Source organism: Ischnura elegans, chromosome 3 (assembly GCF_921293095.1).
Source record: "Ischnura elegans chromosome 3, ioIscEleg1.1, whole genome shotgun sequence".
Taxonomy (NCBI): domain Eukaryota; kingdom Metazoa; phylum Arthropoda; class Insecta; order Odonata; family Coenagrionidae; genus Ischnura; species Ischnura elegans.
Window position 1 is genome coordinate 132436527 of NC_060248.1, and position 15894 is coordinate 132452420.

The window sequence follows — 15894 nt, forward strand, 5'->3', positions numbered from 1 at the left end:
CCTTCTTGCTCGGAGGGAGGGGCCTCCCCGAAGACGCCTGCCTGCCCCCCGCATCTCACCGTGCCCCCCGAACTTCCACTTTCCACTCTTGTTCCCTCGCGACGGCGCGAGACCCCCCTCCTCTCTCGCCCGCCAATCGCCGCTCTACGCGTCTCCATGGCGACGGGAGCCCTGGGCGGACGCGCGCATGCGCACAAAGCGATTCTCTCTCCCTCCCCCTCCCCGCTTCCACCACCTCCCCTCCCCACCCTTCGGCGCAGACCATCTCTCTCTCGCTCTGGGCTCTAGCGTAGGAGTGGGGGAAGGGGGGAAGAAGGAGGGGAGGGAAGAGGAGGAGAGCCAGGCCGTCCATTCACGCCAGTCCAGCGGCGATAGTCGTGCTTGCGTGTCCGCGGGAGCCTGTGTCCGTTCGGAGCAGCATTTTTGGCATCTTGAGATCCTTCATTTTCTCGGGCCGTGGCATCGGGTTTACCCGTCGACGTCGTGTGGAGCGAGGCCCAATGTGAAACTGTGACTGCTCGTGTGTTGTGCGCGTGTGATGTGAACCGCTTCGCGAGCTACCGAATCCGTGTGCAGAGAGGCGCTGTCCGTTGGTGACCGAAAGCGGAAGAAACTCGAGGGAGTACCACTCAAGGGCGATGGACGTCCGAACCTCCAGGATTCAGAATTAGCCGCATCACCGGAGGACATCATCCCGTTCGATTCTCGTCACTCCCCGAATATCATTAAGTGCTTCTGCCGCGTCCGGAAGGAATCCGCCGACCGCCGCAGTCTTTCCCTCCCGGCGATCGCGACTCCCGTTGCCCTGTGCAGTGGCCGGTCTCTCGCGGTGACTTCCTCTGCCGTCGTCTCCAGTGCTTCCGGGTGCGACGGCCCTCCGCCTCCGAGGCGGGATCTGCCCGAGGGTTAGCGGGGAGGGTTTGGAGCGAGGGTCGGCTTGCGCGGCCGAGGCCCCTAGAGGCCCGGGGGGACCGCCGTCACGGCCGCCAGGATCGCCCTGCTTCCGCGCGCGTTCGCCCGGGCCCCGCCCGACGAAGAGGACCCTCCCGTGGGGCCGTGGGAGGGCCTGGGGGCGGTGTGTCCCAGCGGAGTCCTGGGCGGGAGGGCGGCCGCCGCTGCTGCGGTTGCTGCTGCCGCCGCCGCCGCCGCAGGGGCGATGCTGGTCACGTGCGCCGGCTGTGAAAAGCCCATCCTAGACAAGTTCCTGCTCAACGTGAACGACCGCACGTGGCACGCGGAGTGCGTGCGATGTCACGACTGCCATGGCAACCTCACCGAGAAGTGCTTCTGCCGCGAAGGCAAGCTCTTCTGCAGGAACGACTTCTTCAGGTGAGCACACAAATGCACTCGCCTCTGACTGAGAACGAACGACTGGACGGAATCCAACGACCTCGTCTTGGTCTTCAGTGTAACCTCTCGCATAAGAGCACCCCCCGCTATATTTTCCACTTTTCCAAAACACGCCCCCGCCCCCATTACATCCCCCCCCCTTGCTACGGCCTTGCTCACATTGGAGGTTCTTCCAAAATTCTGACGATGCAATATTTTTATTTAAGAAACAGACTACTACAGGCGTATATGTATCGTCAACAATAACGTATTTAATGATGATAATGCTCTGAGGCCTAAGTTAAGGGATATGGTAAAAAGGAAAGGATGAAATTAATGCTTGCACCAATTACTCCAAAGTAAGAGCGAAAGGTTTACAGAACCACGCACCCACGCAACAGATTCCCCCGAGGGAACAAAGTCCCTCGTCAGTCCCCAGCACATTCCAACTCGCTGAGCCATCGCGAGTTCCCGAAGCTGTATGAAGCAAAAAGTCCTTTCTTCATTACTGCTTATTTTACCGATTTTAATTAATTTAACCAGTCTAGGCGAGATACAGTGGGAGCTTGATATCTTAAAATAAAAATGACCTTGGCACTTTTCCTTAATTATTTTAATGCGCGTGATGCGTTTCGGCTTGTGGAGTCATCATCTGATTTTAAACGTCAAAGTGAATCTGACTTTAATGCTTGCGTTCGAAAGTTAACTTCCGTGGGTTCGCCCGCAAATGACAGTTTCTGATTCGGGGCCTTGGATACGCGACGACCAAGAGCTCTCCTGAGAATCGATGGTGGTCCAACCCCCCTAATTCTCCTCTGGTTCAATATCCCTCATCAGCCGAGTATGTCATTGCTCTTTTTGCATTCCGTTCATTAGGTTCGTTCTGTGGCTCATTGAGGGAGTTATTTCCCGAATATCGGTGATATTCAATGCTCGTCCGTCCATCAATGTGGAATCCAAAAGCGCAGAGACTGCAATCCACCGATAGTTCTCGTCTCTTGTCTAGCAGATATGAGGTTCGGCGGACTTATCGATCCATCCAGCGTCCTCCCTCCACTTTGCTTGCTTTCGTCCCACAAATATAACTGGTTTCATTTTATTTCCCGTCACAACTTTCGACCCCTTTTCCTGCGACGTCTCCTCGGTTGCTGTGGCGGGGGTCGAACAGTGATCACTTGAGTTCCTTCCCAATGACTATTTTCTTCTCGTTTGAAATATCTCGACTTCGGCTATTTATCTATGAACGCTTCTTTTGAATTATCGGTTATACCTTCCATTTATTTTTACAAATGAGTGATTTTAGCGTTAAGCTGCAATTACTAGCGGTGGGGAAAATGTCCAACCACACATAATACTATGTGACGAAGATGCGGTCAATAGCTACGCTCTCATAAGGTGCCGTTTCTCTAAGTAAAAACGATGCTATATCTTCGCTATCTAAACAGACTTTGCGTTAATTCTAAACCGTGTCAATAGTATAAATACAGAAACTGCTATTGATGACGAGATTTCAACGTATTGAAGGCTATGTGCAAGTAGCAAAGGTAGAGTCTTTGACTTATTTGACTTGGGGTATCGGTATTCGAAGTAAGCGACCGATTGCTAAGGTAATCTGCGCCATGAGCTAAGGTCGAAATAAACCCGGCGTCGCCATTAGCATCCTCTTAATGAAACACGCCGAAGTGTTCAAGGCTCAGCATCCCATGCGACGGGCCGAGGGCTGGACTGGGAGAGCACTCTGCGAAACACTCAAGTGGGGATCGCATATTATTTGACGTAAACTCCCCTCCACAGCCGCATCACGATAATCACACATTCATCCATGGCCCGAATGGTGAAAATCCAACCTACTAAGGCGTGACTCGAACCTGCGACCCTCGGGTAAATAGGCGAGGAAGTTATCCCACCGATGTCATTAAAAATATGAGACTGTTAAGGAACTAAGTGGAAAGCTTTGTCAAGCCAATCTCTGGATTAATAAAAGATTTCCTGACGAATAATGGGGTAATTAAAGTCGGTATTTATAATCGATATTCGATCAACTCATAATGGATTCTCTCCGAAGAGTTTTACTTGGCGTTGGGTCTTGTCCGTTGTCTTCTGCCGTTCAATGAATTTCTTCCATGCCGATCGACTCGGCTTTTTCCCCCAGCAGCCCCCGCCTTCGTCAGGCGCTCGAGGAAGAAAAGCAAACTGTCGCATTTGAAAAAGAAAGGATATTACCTACTACTGCACAACTTTCGATGCCTCACTCATCACCGTCTGTTGAAAGTTAGGTTATTGGGTATTTTGGTCAAAATCCGATTCATCAACGTTTTGTCGCTACAATCGTGAAAAAAATCAATGTAAAACAAAATAAATAGCGATCAATGTGCTTAAGTGACAATCAATCCCTGTTAGCTGTTACGTCTTTGGTAAATCTTGGAATTGAATACTGTGTCGGAACATAGTTTGACCCGTCACTCATTCCGCGGGAGCCGAAAACCCCTTCAAATAAAGCTCTTCGGTGCTGGATGCAATCCAACCGTCACAATTTGTAAACATTTCAAACAGCATTAAATTAAATAAATTCCCACTATTAATATTGACATCCGGGGATAGAGATCTTGCTGTCGATAACCATTGGTTAGAGGGAAGCTCTGACCATTGATTTTTCACAGCAAGATTGAATTCTAGACGGTGTCATCGTATTGGCGGTATTATATTCTAGCCTATGTAAGAATTTCAAACTATTAATACATGTTGATTTTCTGCACCTTTCTCGAAAGACCGCCGTTTCTGTCCGTGAAACTGTGAAGTGGTTTCTTTGTCATGCCTTCGCTAGGCATATCAATCGCTCAACTCGTAGTGATTTAATGCGATATCTGAGAAGATGGACTTAAATTATCACCGAAGCAAAGCCTTGTCACGTTATCCATAGTCTATAGCGGATACCACCTCAATTGGTTTGTGGGGGAGGCATTTGGGTAACAGCCGTTCACACGCAAGAGAATGCAGAAAAAAATGACGTCCGCATTACGAGAGATATGACTGCATCAATTTTTGCCTGCCTTTTATCAAATCCTATGTCATTTTGGTGAAAAACGTGGTCCTATACCTATCCGATCTGCGAAATATCTCTCTCTCTCTTACATCTAGATGTAACCTATTGAACCTCCTCGAGAGCCGTATTTTGGGACACCGCCACCGTCAGACACCGTCGGATCTGGATACAACTTATGCAGGACCTGAAGTGCGATTCTAAGTTGTTGCTCTGTGGCATTATGAAAAGGATCTTTTGTTAATTGCCAAATTATTCCAAGTCTATCACGTAGCTTCCGAGTCTCAATGATGACAATGGTACTAGTGTCTGAATGAAGAGTTTGAAGTTACCTTAGCTCTTTTCATCCGCTTTCCTAAGCCTTTGACTATTGATGCCCACTATATTTACAAAACTTACGACTGAAACTGGTAGTATCCAATAACATGTGGAGGAACCGATCCATTATGAGCTAAAGGAGTCTTAAAAGTTCCACTACGCTTTATTTGTTGACAATTTGTATTTCAACGCTTTCACATATTTTTTTGTGCACGCTTATAATTTGTAAATAAAGGTTAGTGTGACTTGCGAGATTTCATTTGTTTGCAAATTACCAATTTCTTTCAAAACTCTTTTTGAGGCACGGTGTTGCGTGCTTATTAACAACCTCCGTCAGATTCAAAGCCGCACTCCTAGACCTCCGCATATCTATCCCCATTGCCCGTTAACTGGCAGGGAGCTCATTGAGGCAACGAAAGCGTCCTAAGAAGTCGCATTTAACAATTCGTCTTTAGATCGTCATATTATATGCGGCCATGGATATTTTCTCTTTGAGATATTTTCTATAATAGGTGGTATTTCCTGTAGTGTATCAAATATCTCCGTGGTATTTGTGAAGCAGGGATTTGGTGCGTGATTCAGAGCCAATTATTTTGTCCGCGTGTCTGCGGATGATTACTTCTTTTAGAAGTACCCCGAGTGGAGTGATTACTATTTAATTGGGTTGTTAACCGTGAATTCAGATGTTCTTATTGGGTGTTACTTGAATAAAGGCTGCGAGGATTATATTCCGTGGGTGATTTCTCGCAAAATTTATTTCCATATTTGAGGCTTTTACATTAAAAACTGAGGAGAATGTTAGAAATATCTTTGACTCGTTGGTTTGATACCCTCATTGTATCTCTTGTTAATTTCATTCTCCTGAAGCTGCAAGTAAATCATGCGTGCGATCGCCTGCGAAGCATTTACTGTGTGGCGTAACCACAACTCAAGATCAACACTACAGTGGATCTCCAAGGATTGGCGCATCGTGTTTTAATTGCAATTTGTCGTATCGCTTTTGATTCCCACGACCTTCCACTCACCGCAGTTGCAACATGTCGTCGTCGCCCGTCTGCAAATTCGCAAGCTGGAGTTTATAGCGATTGTTCAGGACGGATTGGACAGCAAGAGGCTTATAGAGTGGAGAGGAAGTCAGATTCGAATTTGCGGATGGTAGAATGCGGCTGATTCCCGATGGGTCGTGCGGCTATAGGTGGATTGCTTCCACGGCTCCCGTCCTGATATTAGTGGACCTGCTTTATAGCGGAATTAAGCCAACTGGGAAAGTCGATCACTGCCGATATTCACATGATAACGAGTTTATGACGATTTGATGAATCATCAAGGACTGTTCATTCGTCCCATTTTTTACAAATATTTTTTCTGAGTGCAGTTACCTTAACTTTGATCATCATAATGCTCTTCCCTGAAATTTCATCGAATACGACTCATGTAATTTTGTGACGTAACTTTTCGTAGTATTCTCGTTCGAATTGGTTATTTTTTTCTCAGAGTTACCATTGTAGCAGCCCTATGTAACGACGAAACTATGTGTCATGGCTCCCGAATTTGTTTGCGAATGTCTAGTTAGACTGCCTTCGCCCGGGACCGATTCGGAATCAGAAATCGCCTGATGAGGAATATCCATCCTGTAAGTATCACTCTATGTCTCAGCTAAAACGTTTCTGCCCCACAACCTTATCTACCTTTTGGCTATTTTCTCATCTGCACGAATTAGAAATGCGCATAAATCGAGACTGCTGAGAAAGATGATATGTGTAGGAGGAAGGTTAGCGACTTGAAGCAGATTGCCTTGAGTTAAAATAAGTTTCGGAGCGAACAGAAATTGAGCAGTTTTTGGTCGAAAAATAATAATCAATATAACTTTACTTATCTTTTTCTCACCATCGCGCAGCGGAGAGAAAGAATTACGGCGAAAATTTCATAAGTAACATTATAATTACTTCTAGTACTCCTACCAGAATATCGATGGCTAAGTTCTAACAGCATGTATCTCAAAATAGAAACTTTTTAGGAGATCAAAGCGACTCAGTCCTGAAGATGGAGTACGACTCGTACCCCGAAACGTCGGCAGCCATGGAGGAGATTACCCGGTGGAGAACTCGAATAGCCTCCACTACCAGCATACGCCGGGAAAGCAGCCGATCTTTTTTTCATGCTCACAGATCATTAATTTTCGCTCTCGGTCAGATGAATCAATTATGAATTCCACACTTGTTGCTGAAATTATTTGCAAAACAATTAGCAACAAAGCAGAAGGTCCATCCTTAAAAAGTTAATTTTTTTAAATGTGCGAAATCGAAATCGACTCCCTTAGAAATTATTTCTAGCACAATATTTGACTAGAATTCATGTTTTAACATTTAGCAGTCAATGATGACGAAACTGAGACGTTAAAAATAGAGGTGCCTTCAATATAAGAGTGAATTTACAATTTTAAATCTATAATTATGTCGTTGTCGTGCAATTAATGACTATTGCAAATGCATATGCTTTATCACCGACAGTAATCGTTACCTCAAGTTTTTATATATCAACGAATTGGAATGTAAATGAAGATATGATATCCCTCTCAGTATAAATTTGAAATGAAAAGTTTATATTCAAATCTTAGGGGCTACTAAAACTGTTGCGTCTATTGAATATAAAAATGAATATTTAATAGATAACTTATCCTCGAAATACTCAGGAGTTGGCTAAAGTAATGGCCCTCGTAGATGTAAAGATGTGCATTAAAAGTGATTTATCACTAAACTTACCTGAATGAATTAGTGCTGTTTAGGTGGTCGCAGCTTCTATTGCCAGGAAGAATTCATGAAGTATATGGTTTTACGAAACCTCGACGCAACTACGAAAGCTTTCGCGTCGGGGGTAGACACCGAGAAGGCTTCAATCAGAACTCGTGATAATTGGCGCAATGAGTGCCGCCTTACACTTGGGCCCGTTGACCCACGGCATGGCTTCCCGACGCACGCCTTCCGCTTATTAATGATTCGAGCGGCGATGATGAGGTGATCGCGCGGACGGGAATAAGCGCCCCTTCCTCGCGGTTGGTCAGCCGCCGTGGCGGACGTACGGGTCACGGCGCCCGGGTTCGAGGCCGGGATCCAATCGGCCCAGTGCCAATCAATTTTTTTTCAACACAGTGCAAGCGGAAACGTTTATTTAATCAAGCGGACAAGTGAATGGCTGTGAAGCGAAGCTTACTATTTTTCAATTTCATAATGACGAGGGAACAAGTGTAAGGCAAACATTTAATTGTGTGTTTTGTCACCAACGGTGTACTTTGTGAAAATGGTTATTGATGCAAACTATTACAAAAATTTGGCGCCTACATTCCTATATTATCTTCATTTCAGTATTATCCTGATTCCGCCCTAGTATCCTGATTATAGAAAAAAAATAGCGATGCATTAACCTCTGGTTGCGCTCAGCGTGAGTATAGAGAACCACTGACCGAAGGTCAGTGGGAAAAGTTACGCAAACCCTCGATAAGTTTACAGAAAATTTGGCTTGGGCATTGATTCATTTCGATGTGCACTAATTTTCGTGCGTGCGTAGTGTGATTGACAACTTTCTCAGCGCTTTTCGTCCATATTTTGTTTACTCAAACCGTGATTCATAGATGAGGACTTGTCGGGGTGAAAATAGCGTGGATATTAGAATTATAGCTAGGATATGGAGATAGGTTAGGTACGACTCCGCCCAATCTCAATGCATATTGTGTTCGGCAGTTTGCTGTTACTTTTTTATAGAGTGATGGATAGCGTCCAGTAAGAGTTAGCATTTTTAATAAACTACCCAGAACTGTGAAGATAGTTTTTTTTAAGTGTTTTATTTAATTTTTCGCAATTTTTCTGCAAACCTTACGTTACTTATTAATGCACATATCTCCTCAACTAATGCCGGTATTTGTGTCCCGTTCAGAACAGAGTTTGTGGGCGACCTGCTGCCTCGAATAAAGTAACGTTTAATGCTGTGACTAATACACCTGTGTCCAGCGGACAACGCCTTCTGACAAACAATGCCGCCACTGCGTAGCGACAAAGCTTCGTGACTTAAGATTGAAGTCGGACGTGGAGCACTTAGGGATAATCACTTTTGACAAATTTGTGGAAGTAACCGAGGACTGGCTACTGGTGAATTCATTCCAAGTAATCGCATCACTGTCCTCTTGAGTGCTAAACTTACGCCTCATTCGTCTTTCCCGTGGGAATTTTTCGCGCTCCGTGCTCATTCGCAGGAGAGGGGTTTTGCTGATGGACTAGCCCGCGGTCATTACCAAAAAAATGGCAATTCTTCCGCCCACGGCTCATATTTCAAGAGCAGATCCCGATTTGCGAATATCTGATTCGGAGCGCCGCTGGGGGAAGTTCGGGGGATGTGGTGCCGGTGATAGTGGGGAGATGGGCCCGCCCTCGCCGAGAAACTCAGCCCTACACCGCTCCTGTCTTATGTCGCTATTAATTACTACCTTAAAACTAAAACTGACGTTTGAAATATTCAGAGCAGGTATATTAGAGCTGACGGTATTTAAAATTTTTCCTCTGAGTTAAGTTTGGAAATTTTAGTTGAGAATTTTTTCGAATATATTATTTTTTTGAGATGAAGGCATTTGGTAACTAGGTTTTATTTATCGCAATATACTGTAAACATTTCAGCATGATGGAATAAGTTATAATGTAAATCTATGCTCATAGTTAGAATGCGCCGATGCGCCCTTAGCGCTTTTGAGTTATAAATAGTTGCTGGAGCTCAAATAATGCGAAGTCATCTGACAAGGCACTACGTTCCGCGATTCCATTCAAGCTAATATATCTCATTTCATATTACTTGTCAATAATGTTCCCGGGAAAAAATTTCCACGTCTTATTTAACAATAGCGACTGTTTAAGTGGGTTTTAAGATACTCCTGAGTCTCGTTGAGTGTATTTAAGTATCTCGTCCCTCCTACCTGGATATCCTCGCCCATTTTCCGCAGTCTGCGAAGGCGACGAAAAGCCCCGAATACGACGAGGAACTTAGTATTGTACATAAGAGGCTTACATTCATTTATCCCCCGCCTCACACCTATCCAGTGCTCAATTTAACGTGGTCAGTTTACTCGGCTGGTTTATCTCCGTGAATTAGGGGACGTCGAAACGGCCTTAGTGATTTTGATCCGGGAATCAATGTTTAAACCCCCGCTCTTGCTCCCGCATTCGGACGTCGGAGGAGGAAGGCTCTTCTTGTCCCGTTGGCTCGTATTTTTCTCGACCGATGTGGCGTGAATGGAAACTCCTGCGAGTCTATGGATCGCTTTACGGCCTTCTTCTTTTCTCGTGGCCCCGAGAATGGTTCTCCATTCGTTATTCATTTCTAGAAAAAGCAGTTTTGAAAAGTGACATTTAGTGCTGGCCGCGGCCGAAAACCTGTTTTCTACACTATAGTGTTCGGAGGATAAATACCCTTCCGCCTAAAGTCGAAAATTGATTGTTACTCGTGTTCTTAGAATATTTATCTTTTTTTGTTGGACTTATCAATATTCCTAAATTCGAAGTGGTTTTGTGCACAACTTGCTCTACCCCATGACACCAAAGCCTCGTTCACGACTGCCGAAATATGTGTTGGCTGGCTCGTAGTCGCTTCATTTGCTATTTCCGCTAATCGTTGTCCAGATCCTACGCGGTTACGCGAGTCATTAATAGGGTGATATTGGTAGTGCGAGTAAATACTATCAGCAGGAAGTAAACGAACATTACTACCTTTTTTTTCCTATCGGTAAAATATTTAAGATAATGCTGAGTCGTATTTCACTCAGCGATTTGCAAAGTAAGTTACTTTCTTTACTTCAAGTCGTTCTAAACTGTATGCAGTTTTATTTATGTCTTAGCTCACTCTTAGCTTAGAAGTTTCACCGCGCTGAGTTACACCGAAATAGTTTTTTTTTCCAAAAAAGGCTTAATACGTGCGGGTTTGCTGAAAGTGACGAAGAAAAGCTTTTTGCGCTCTTATATCGCTTTAAATCGACACTATTACCTGCGAATCATAATCTTCTTCGGATTCAAACATTAATTAGTTCCCAACTGTCGTGGTCAAAATGCCTTACAATCTTTCCTCCACAAGTTTTGATAAACTCAACTCCGCAGTGGAGCTACACGGCATCTTGGGTCACCTGCAAACACGCAAACACGTTAGCGGCGATCGAAGAAGTTTTCAAGGGGCAATCCTAATACGCAATCGGCTTTATCGAAGACGAAAGAATATTTCAGACTGTTCACGACCGTCATATAATTTGGTAATCGCCACTCTAAGTAAGTCTTTGATGGTCTCGTGGTGGGCGTTCTCTTCAATGCAATGTCAACAATTAGCTGTGATGTGCCGTGATAAGCTCGTGATACTTGTTTTCAAATGAAGGCGCGAAATTCTGGTCGTTCGAGTGCTCTCTCCTCTAGTTAGCACGCATCATCACGTACTGGACATTGCATCTGATCGCGTAATGCCACTGCCTCAGCGAGGTATCAACGGGTTCAAAGCTCACCCTTGAAAAATTTGAGAGCACTGTCTAAGGTGCAACCCCTCCAATGAAATCTCCACAAAATTTTACTATCTACTGATTCGAGTACTCTTTTGTGACAATTACGGCTGTTATATAGCGTTATCAGTAAGGCGTCGTAGGAATAATTCTTATCATTTGTAACACAATGGTAACCATCGGCTCTTTTATAAAATTGTCTTTATAAAATACGGTTGAAAACTCCACACTTATTTTAATAATTTGTTTAAACCGTTTCGGAAGCTCAGTGACATTTTGTAGGTGTTACTTGATTATTGTTTAAACTGGAAAATGACACTGTGATGCCGAAACCAGGGCTGATTAATATAAAAATAAGTGAGGAGTTTAAAATCGTGTTTTATTATTAAGACTTAGGACGTCCACGATTTATTATATTCGTTTTACGAAATAGATTTTTAAAATCAGTCGGAAACTTAAAGGAAAACGGGTTGCAGATTTTCTCCTCGCGTCCCATGAAAGGAACAGCGCGGAGTAATGAAGCGAACTTTAATGGAGCGATCGGAAATACCTCGTTCAGATTACGATTGTTGCAGCAATCGTTTGAACTATCGTGCATTCACAAAACGATGGTTAGAATCTGTTCTGCCCTCTAGTGCTGACATCTAAAGTGAACGAGAAATTGACGGTTAGCAAAGCTGTTGAGGTATGCTGAGTTAATATATTACTTTGTTCAACGTGTATTTAACGAATAATTTTTCATCCGCCCACATTCTTCCTTGCTAGGACAAATCCATGCAAAAAACTAGAGCGAAAGGAGCTTTACGAAATTTTTCGTCCTTCTCTTGTTGCCTTCTCTTCCGGTCTCCCGGCGCCTAACCATCGTGAAGTGGCAACGTTCAGAACTACAGTAACTATTGTCAGGACATGCATTCACACTGCTAGTTCCGCCAACTGTCGTTAACACGAGCAAGTCGAGACGTAATATGAACGAGGCAAAAGAAGCCTGTGCAGAGAAGCCAGCGCCATTTCACGCGCGCCGAGGGACATCGCCGCTCCGGCGGGCGGCGATCGGGACTTGGCCCTGCGCGCCTTCGCCTTCCCCCGCCGCCCGCGACCTCAACGGACGCTCGGCAGAGCGGGCCGTCTTGGCGAGCGCCACTGCGTTGTCGCAATCCGCACTCTTGAGCCCTCGATCCTTTACATTCCAACCCATTCCGTGACCTTCAAAACCATGTCACCCCCCCGTGCCGTGTGCAGTCATAGAAATACTTTTCCCAACCGATAATAATATGTGGGATTTCTTTTCCCGCGGACATTATTAGTACTTTAATTAAACTTCGGCCAAAATCAAAGCACAGCGCATTCCGGAATCTCTTTTCCAGGTTAATGGAGGGTGTCCTGGCCTCCTCTATATCTACATCTAATTGTAAGTAATACCCTGCGAGCCACCTCCAGGGTGCTTGGCAGGGGGTGATCAATCACAAGTATGCAGCATGCAATTGGACTCCCGCATGCACACCACAGAGTCCAAATACATCACGCATACTTACAAATGATTCTACCATATGCTGATAGAAATAATAATAATAATAATACTAAGAAACATGCATTAAGTTTTACATAGGTTAGTGGGCTACACTACATGTCATGCAATCTATTTATGAGTTTTGTCGCTGCCGTTATAATCTCTTATTGATCGTGGAAAAAAAGACATTCTGAACCCATCTATTCTACAGTTTATCCCTCTTATTTTATTTATATGATCGGATCTTCCGTAGTATGTTGGCGTCCATAAGATATTACGTCTCTGTGGTTTTTGGAACGGCAAGTTGATGCACATACATTCTTTCCCCTCTGTGGATTTTTCACTTCCATTACAATTTAAACGTACGCTATTACTGGTTCTCTTGTTTATTCTTCGCTGGATTATCATGCTTCATATCACCCTTTATTCACTATACTTACTCCTCTCTCTCCCATCCTATTATTTGATCCATAGCATTCTCATCTTGCCCAACACCTCGAAGGCCTCTCTTCCATTCATATCATTTTTTGAGTTCGGACGGAAAATAATTCCTGCTCTCTGATCCATCGACGCGATATCTGTTGTGAAGGCTTTTAGAGAAGTAATTGTGGTCATTTCTCTGGATAATATTACTTATCCTTTGTTCGCATTAAAGTAAATTATTTATTCGTGACTTCTGGGTAGTTTTTGGTCCATAACAGCGGTGTTAGTGAACGAGTTTTGTGCGTTTTATGCGAATAGCTACCTCAGGTACCTCGGAGCTAGAAATTGCGCCGTGGGATCACCATCCCGGTCACTGAATAGGAGTGAGTGCTATGCGTGAAACCCGGGTTAATAATCCGTTGCATATTACTTCCGTCGTTACTCTAATTAATTGCTTTCGAAGAAAATTCTTCTTCCGGCCTGAAATTACTGGGAAGTCCCGGGCGACGAAATATTAACGATGCGGCATCGAAAAGTGGTGAATAGTCAGGAGCCGTCATTCAGAACTGAAGAACTGAGGTAAACGATTTAAAAATTTTGAGATGAAAATTTATCGTTCAAAATGAGGATAAATATTTAATTAAATAATATATCTTATGAATTAAATTATATGAGTTAGCATATGATCACAAAGGCTGAGCAAAGTAAAAAGATATGGATATACTTGTTGGGACGGAAAATATACGGGACTTGAAATGTAAAATGGAGATAGAGAGTAGAGTGGCAAAGTATGATCAGGGGCGCTTCTATCGAAAAGGGAAACAAAATATGTAGATATATATGTGGATAATAGACTTATTAAAAGATTATAGAGAGTTTTGTTTTGAAGATCTTCCTGCATTGTTGTGTGTACCTAAGTAATCGAACTAGGATATAAAATATTGGTGAGTAGAAGGAGAATGTTGACTATAAGTTGGGCAGATAGAGTTAGAAATGAAGACGAATTGACGAGAACGGAAGGAATTGATGTATCAAATAAAACAGGGAAGCAATTTGACTTGGGCATATGCATTACGAAGAGATTGCTTGTTGAAGGACATGTGTTGGGTGCAAAAGGTAAACGAAGTAGATGGAGAATGAAAGTGACGAATGGTATAGGATAGGAGAGAGGCTACGCGGTAATAAGAAGGCTACTTAATTGCTAGGATGAACGACATAAATTAATGATTTAAAATATTGGTAACCATTTAATTTTATCATTGCTTTTTATAGAAGTTAAATTATATTCGTTGGAAATCTATATTTACTGATCCAAAACAAACTTCATTTAATTTTGTTCATCAAATTTTGGTGAATGTCGATCTGCTCCAATTTGGGATCGAAGCTTATTCGAAATAGCTTAGGCAAATGTAAAATAGAAGGGTGCCTACGCAAGAATGCAATGAATAGGCCCAGGCGAATGCATCGAAACAAAATCGCGGTTGGGTAGATCGGCGGCCAAGTTCCGGAACTTCCAAGTTCAGAGAAGAGAATACTTGAGATCACCCGAAGACGTTGTCCGCCATAGTAAGGACGCCTCCTCGGTGACATCGCATCATATGCATGTGTATATAAGGGTGTTTAGCATGAGAATGCGGATCACCGGTGACCTATGCCAAGTTAGCATTAATCATTATATCTTTATTGCGAAAAAAATGAATTTTTGAGATTACTTCAAGGTAATTTTTTGAAGCACCTGAAAAAATAAATTTTGACATCAAAGGTACCTCTTTAACTTTAATTAGTTACTTTTTAAGAAAATTATCTTTAATACTTAACTGTTTTTCGTATACCAAGATTAACTTTAACATCACTTAATTTTTGGGTAACTTTCCCAGTTTTTCCGTCTGCATAATCGTGGAAATCGTTTTTGAAAAGCTGAGATTTGTCGTTTGTTGTGATCAATCTTTATCTGTACCCCATTTTCTCGAAGAGCTTATCGCGCTACAATCACAATGTAAGCAGCGATTGCGCAGTAGATGTTACATCGTGTCATGAGAGCCAAGTATCCCGGAAAAAATCAGAATAAATTTACAAAATCATCTTGTAATACTTAAATAATCTGTGTATTTTTCAGGTATCACACGTTACTTTATCGGAACGAATGCGGTTAGACCTGGAAACTAACCATCTAAACACAAATCTCGTAATTATAGTGTGGAGAATTTTTGGCGAGTAGCCTTCAATATTGTCTCTGCCACTGCCTTTTGCTGCAGTCTCTGTGATTTGTCCAATTTCCAAGTTCACTTCACCGCTCGCTCGACACCCACGGCAAAAGGCAAACCGTTCCTCCTTCGTCCAATACACGTTGTCCCCCCAGAACGTATTGGCAGCGGGAAAGGTTGCGTAGGAGGCAGTTTCGCATCCCGAGGTACGTGAGCGTCGCCTTTGATGTGTACACTGCCGGAGTGCTCGCTGCGATAGCGATTGCCAGCGCGAGTATTATTGTTGCCACATGTTCCTCTCATCTCACCGTTGATACACTTCGTTTTATTTACACTTCTTCCCTCTTATCTACGGGAAGATATGAGGATTGTAATTTTTTTAGATCCCTCAGATAAGTTCTCGTATTCGAAAGTTTTAATGAATTTAGATTTTAGAATTTCGAGTGGAGAAGTATTATTTCCCTTTTTCACCAGCAGTGTGCCATATTTATTTCTAAATTCGGTTATATGCTTGGTGTGGCTGCATGAAAATAAGCTTTTAAAGGGTCTCGATCTA

General features: G+C 43.5%; 1 protein-coding gene across 1 annotated transcript in view; it reads left to right on the top strand.

Moving 5' to 3' along the window:
* The first annotated feature begins 372 nt into the window (after nucleotides 1–372).
* The window catches only part of LOC124155291 (LIM/homeobox protein Lhx1-like), a 192202-nt gene continuing 176680 nt past the window's right edge, over nucleotides 373–15894 (top strand). The window contains exon 1 of the mRNA XM_046529009.1: nucleotides 373–1329. Within this exon, the coding sequence (XP_046384965.1) occupies nucleotides 1157–1329 (173 nt within the window). The 5' untranslated portion in view covers nucleotides 373–1156. The remainder of the gene's footprint in view (nucleotides 1330–15894) is intronic.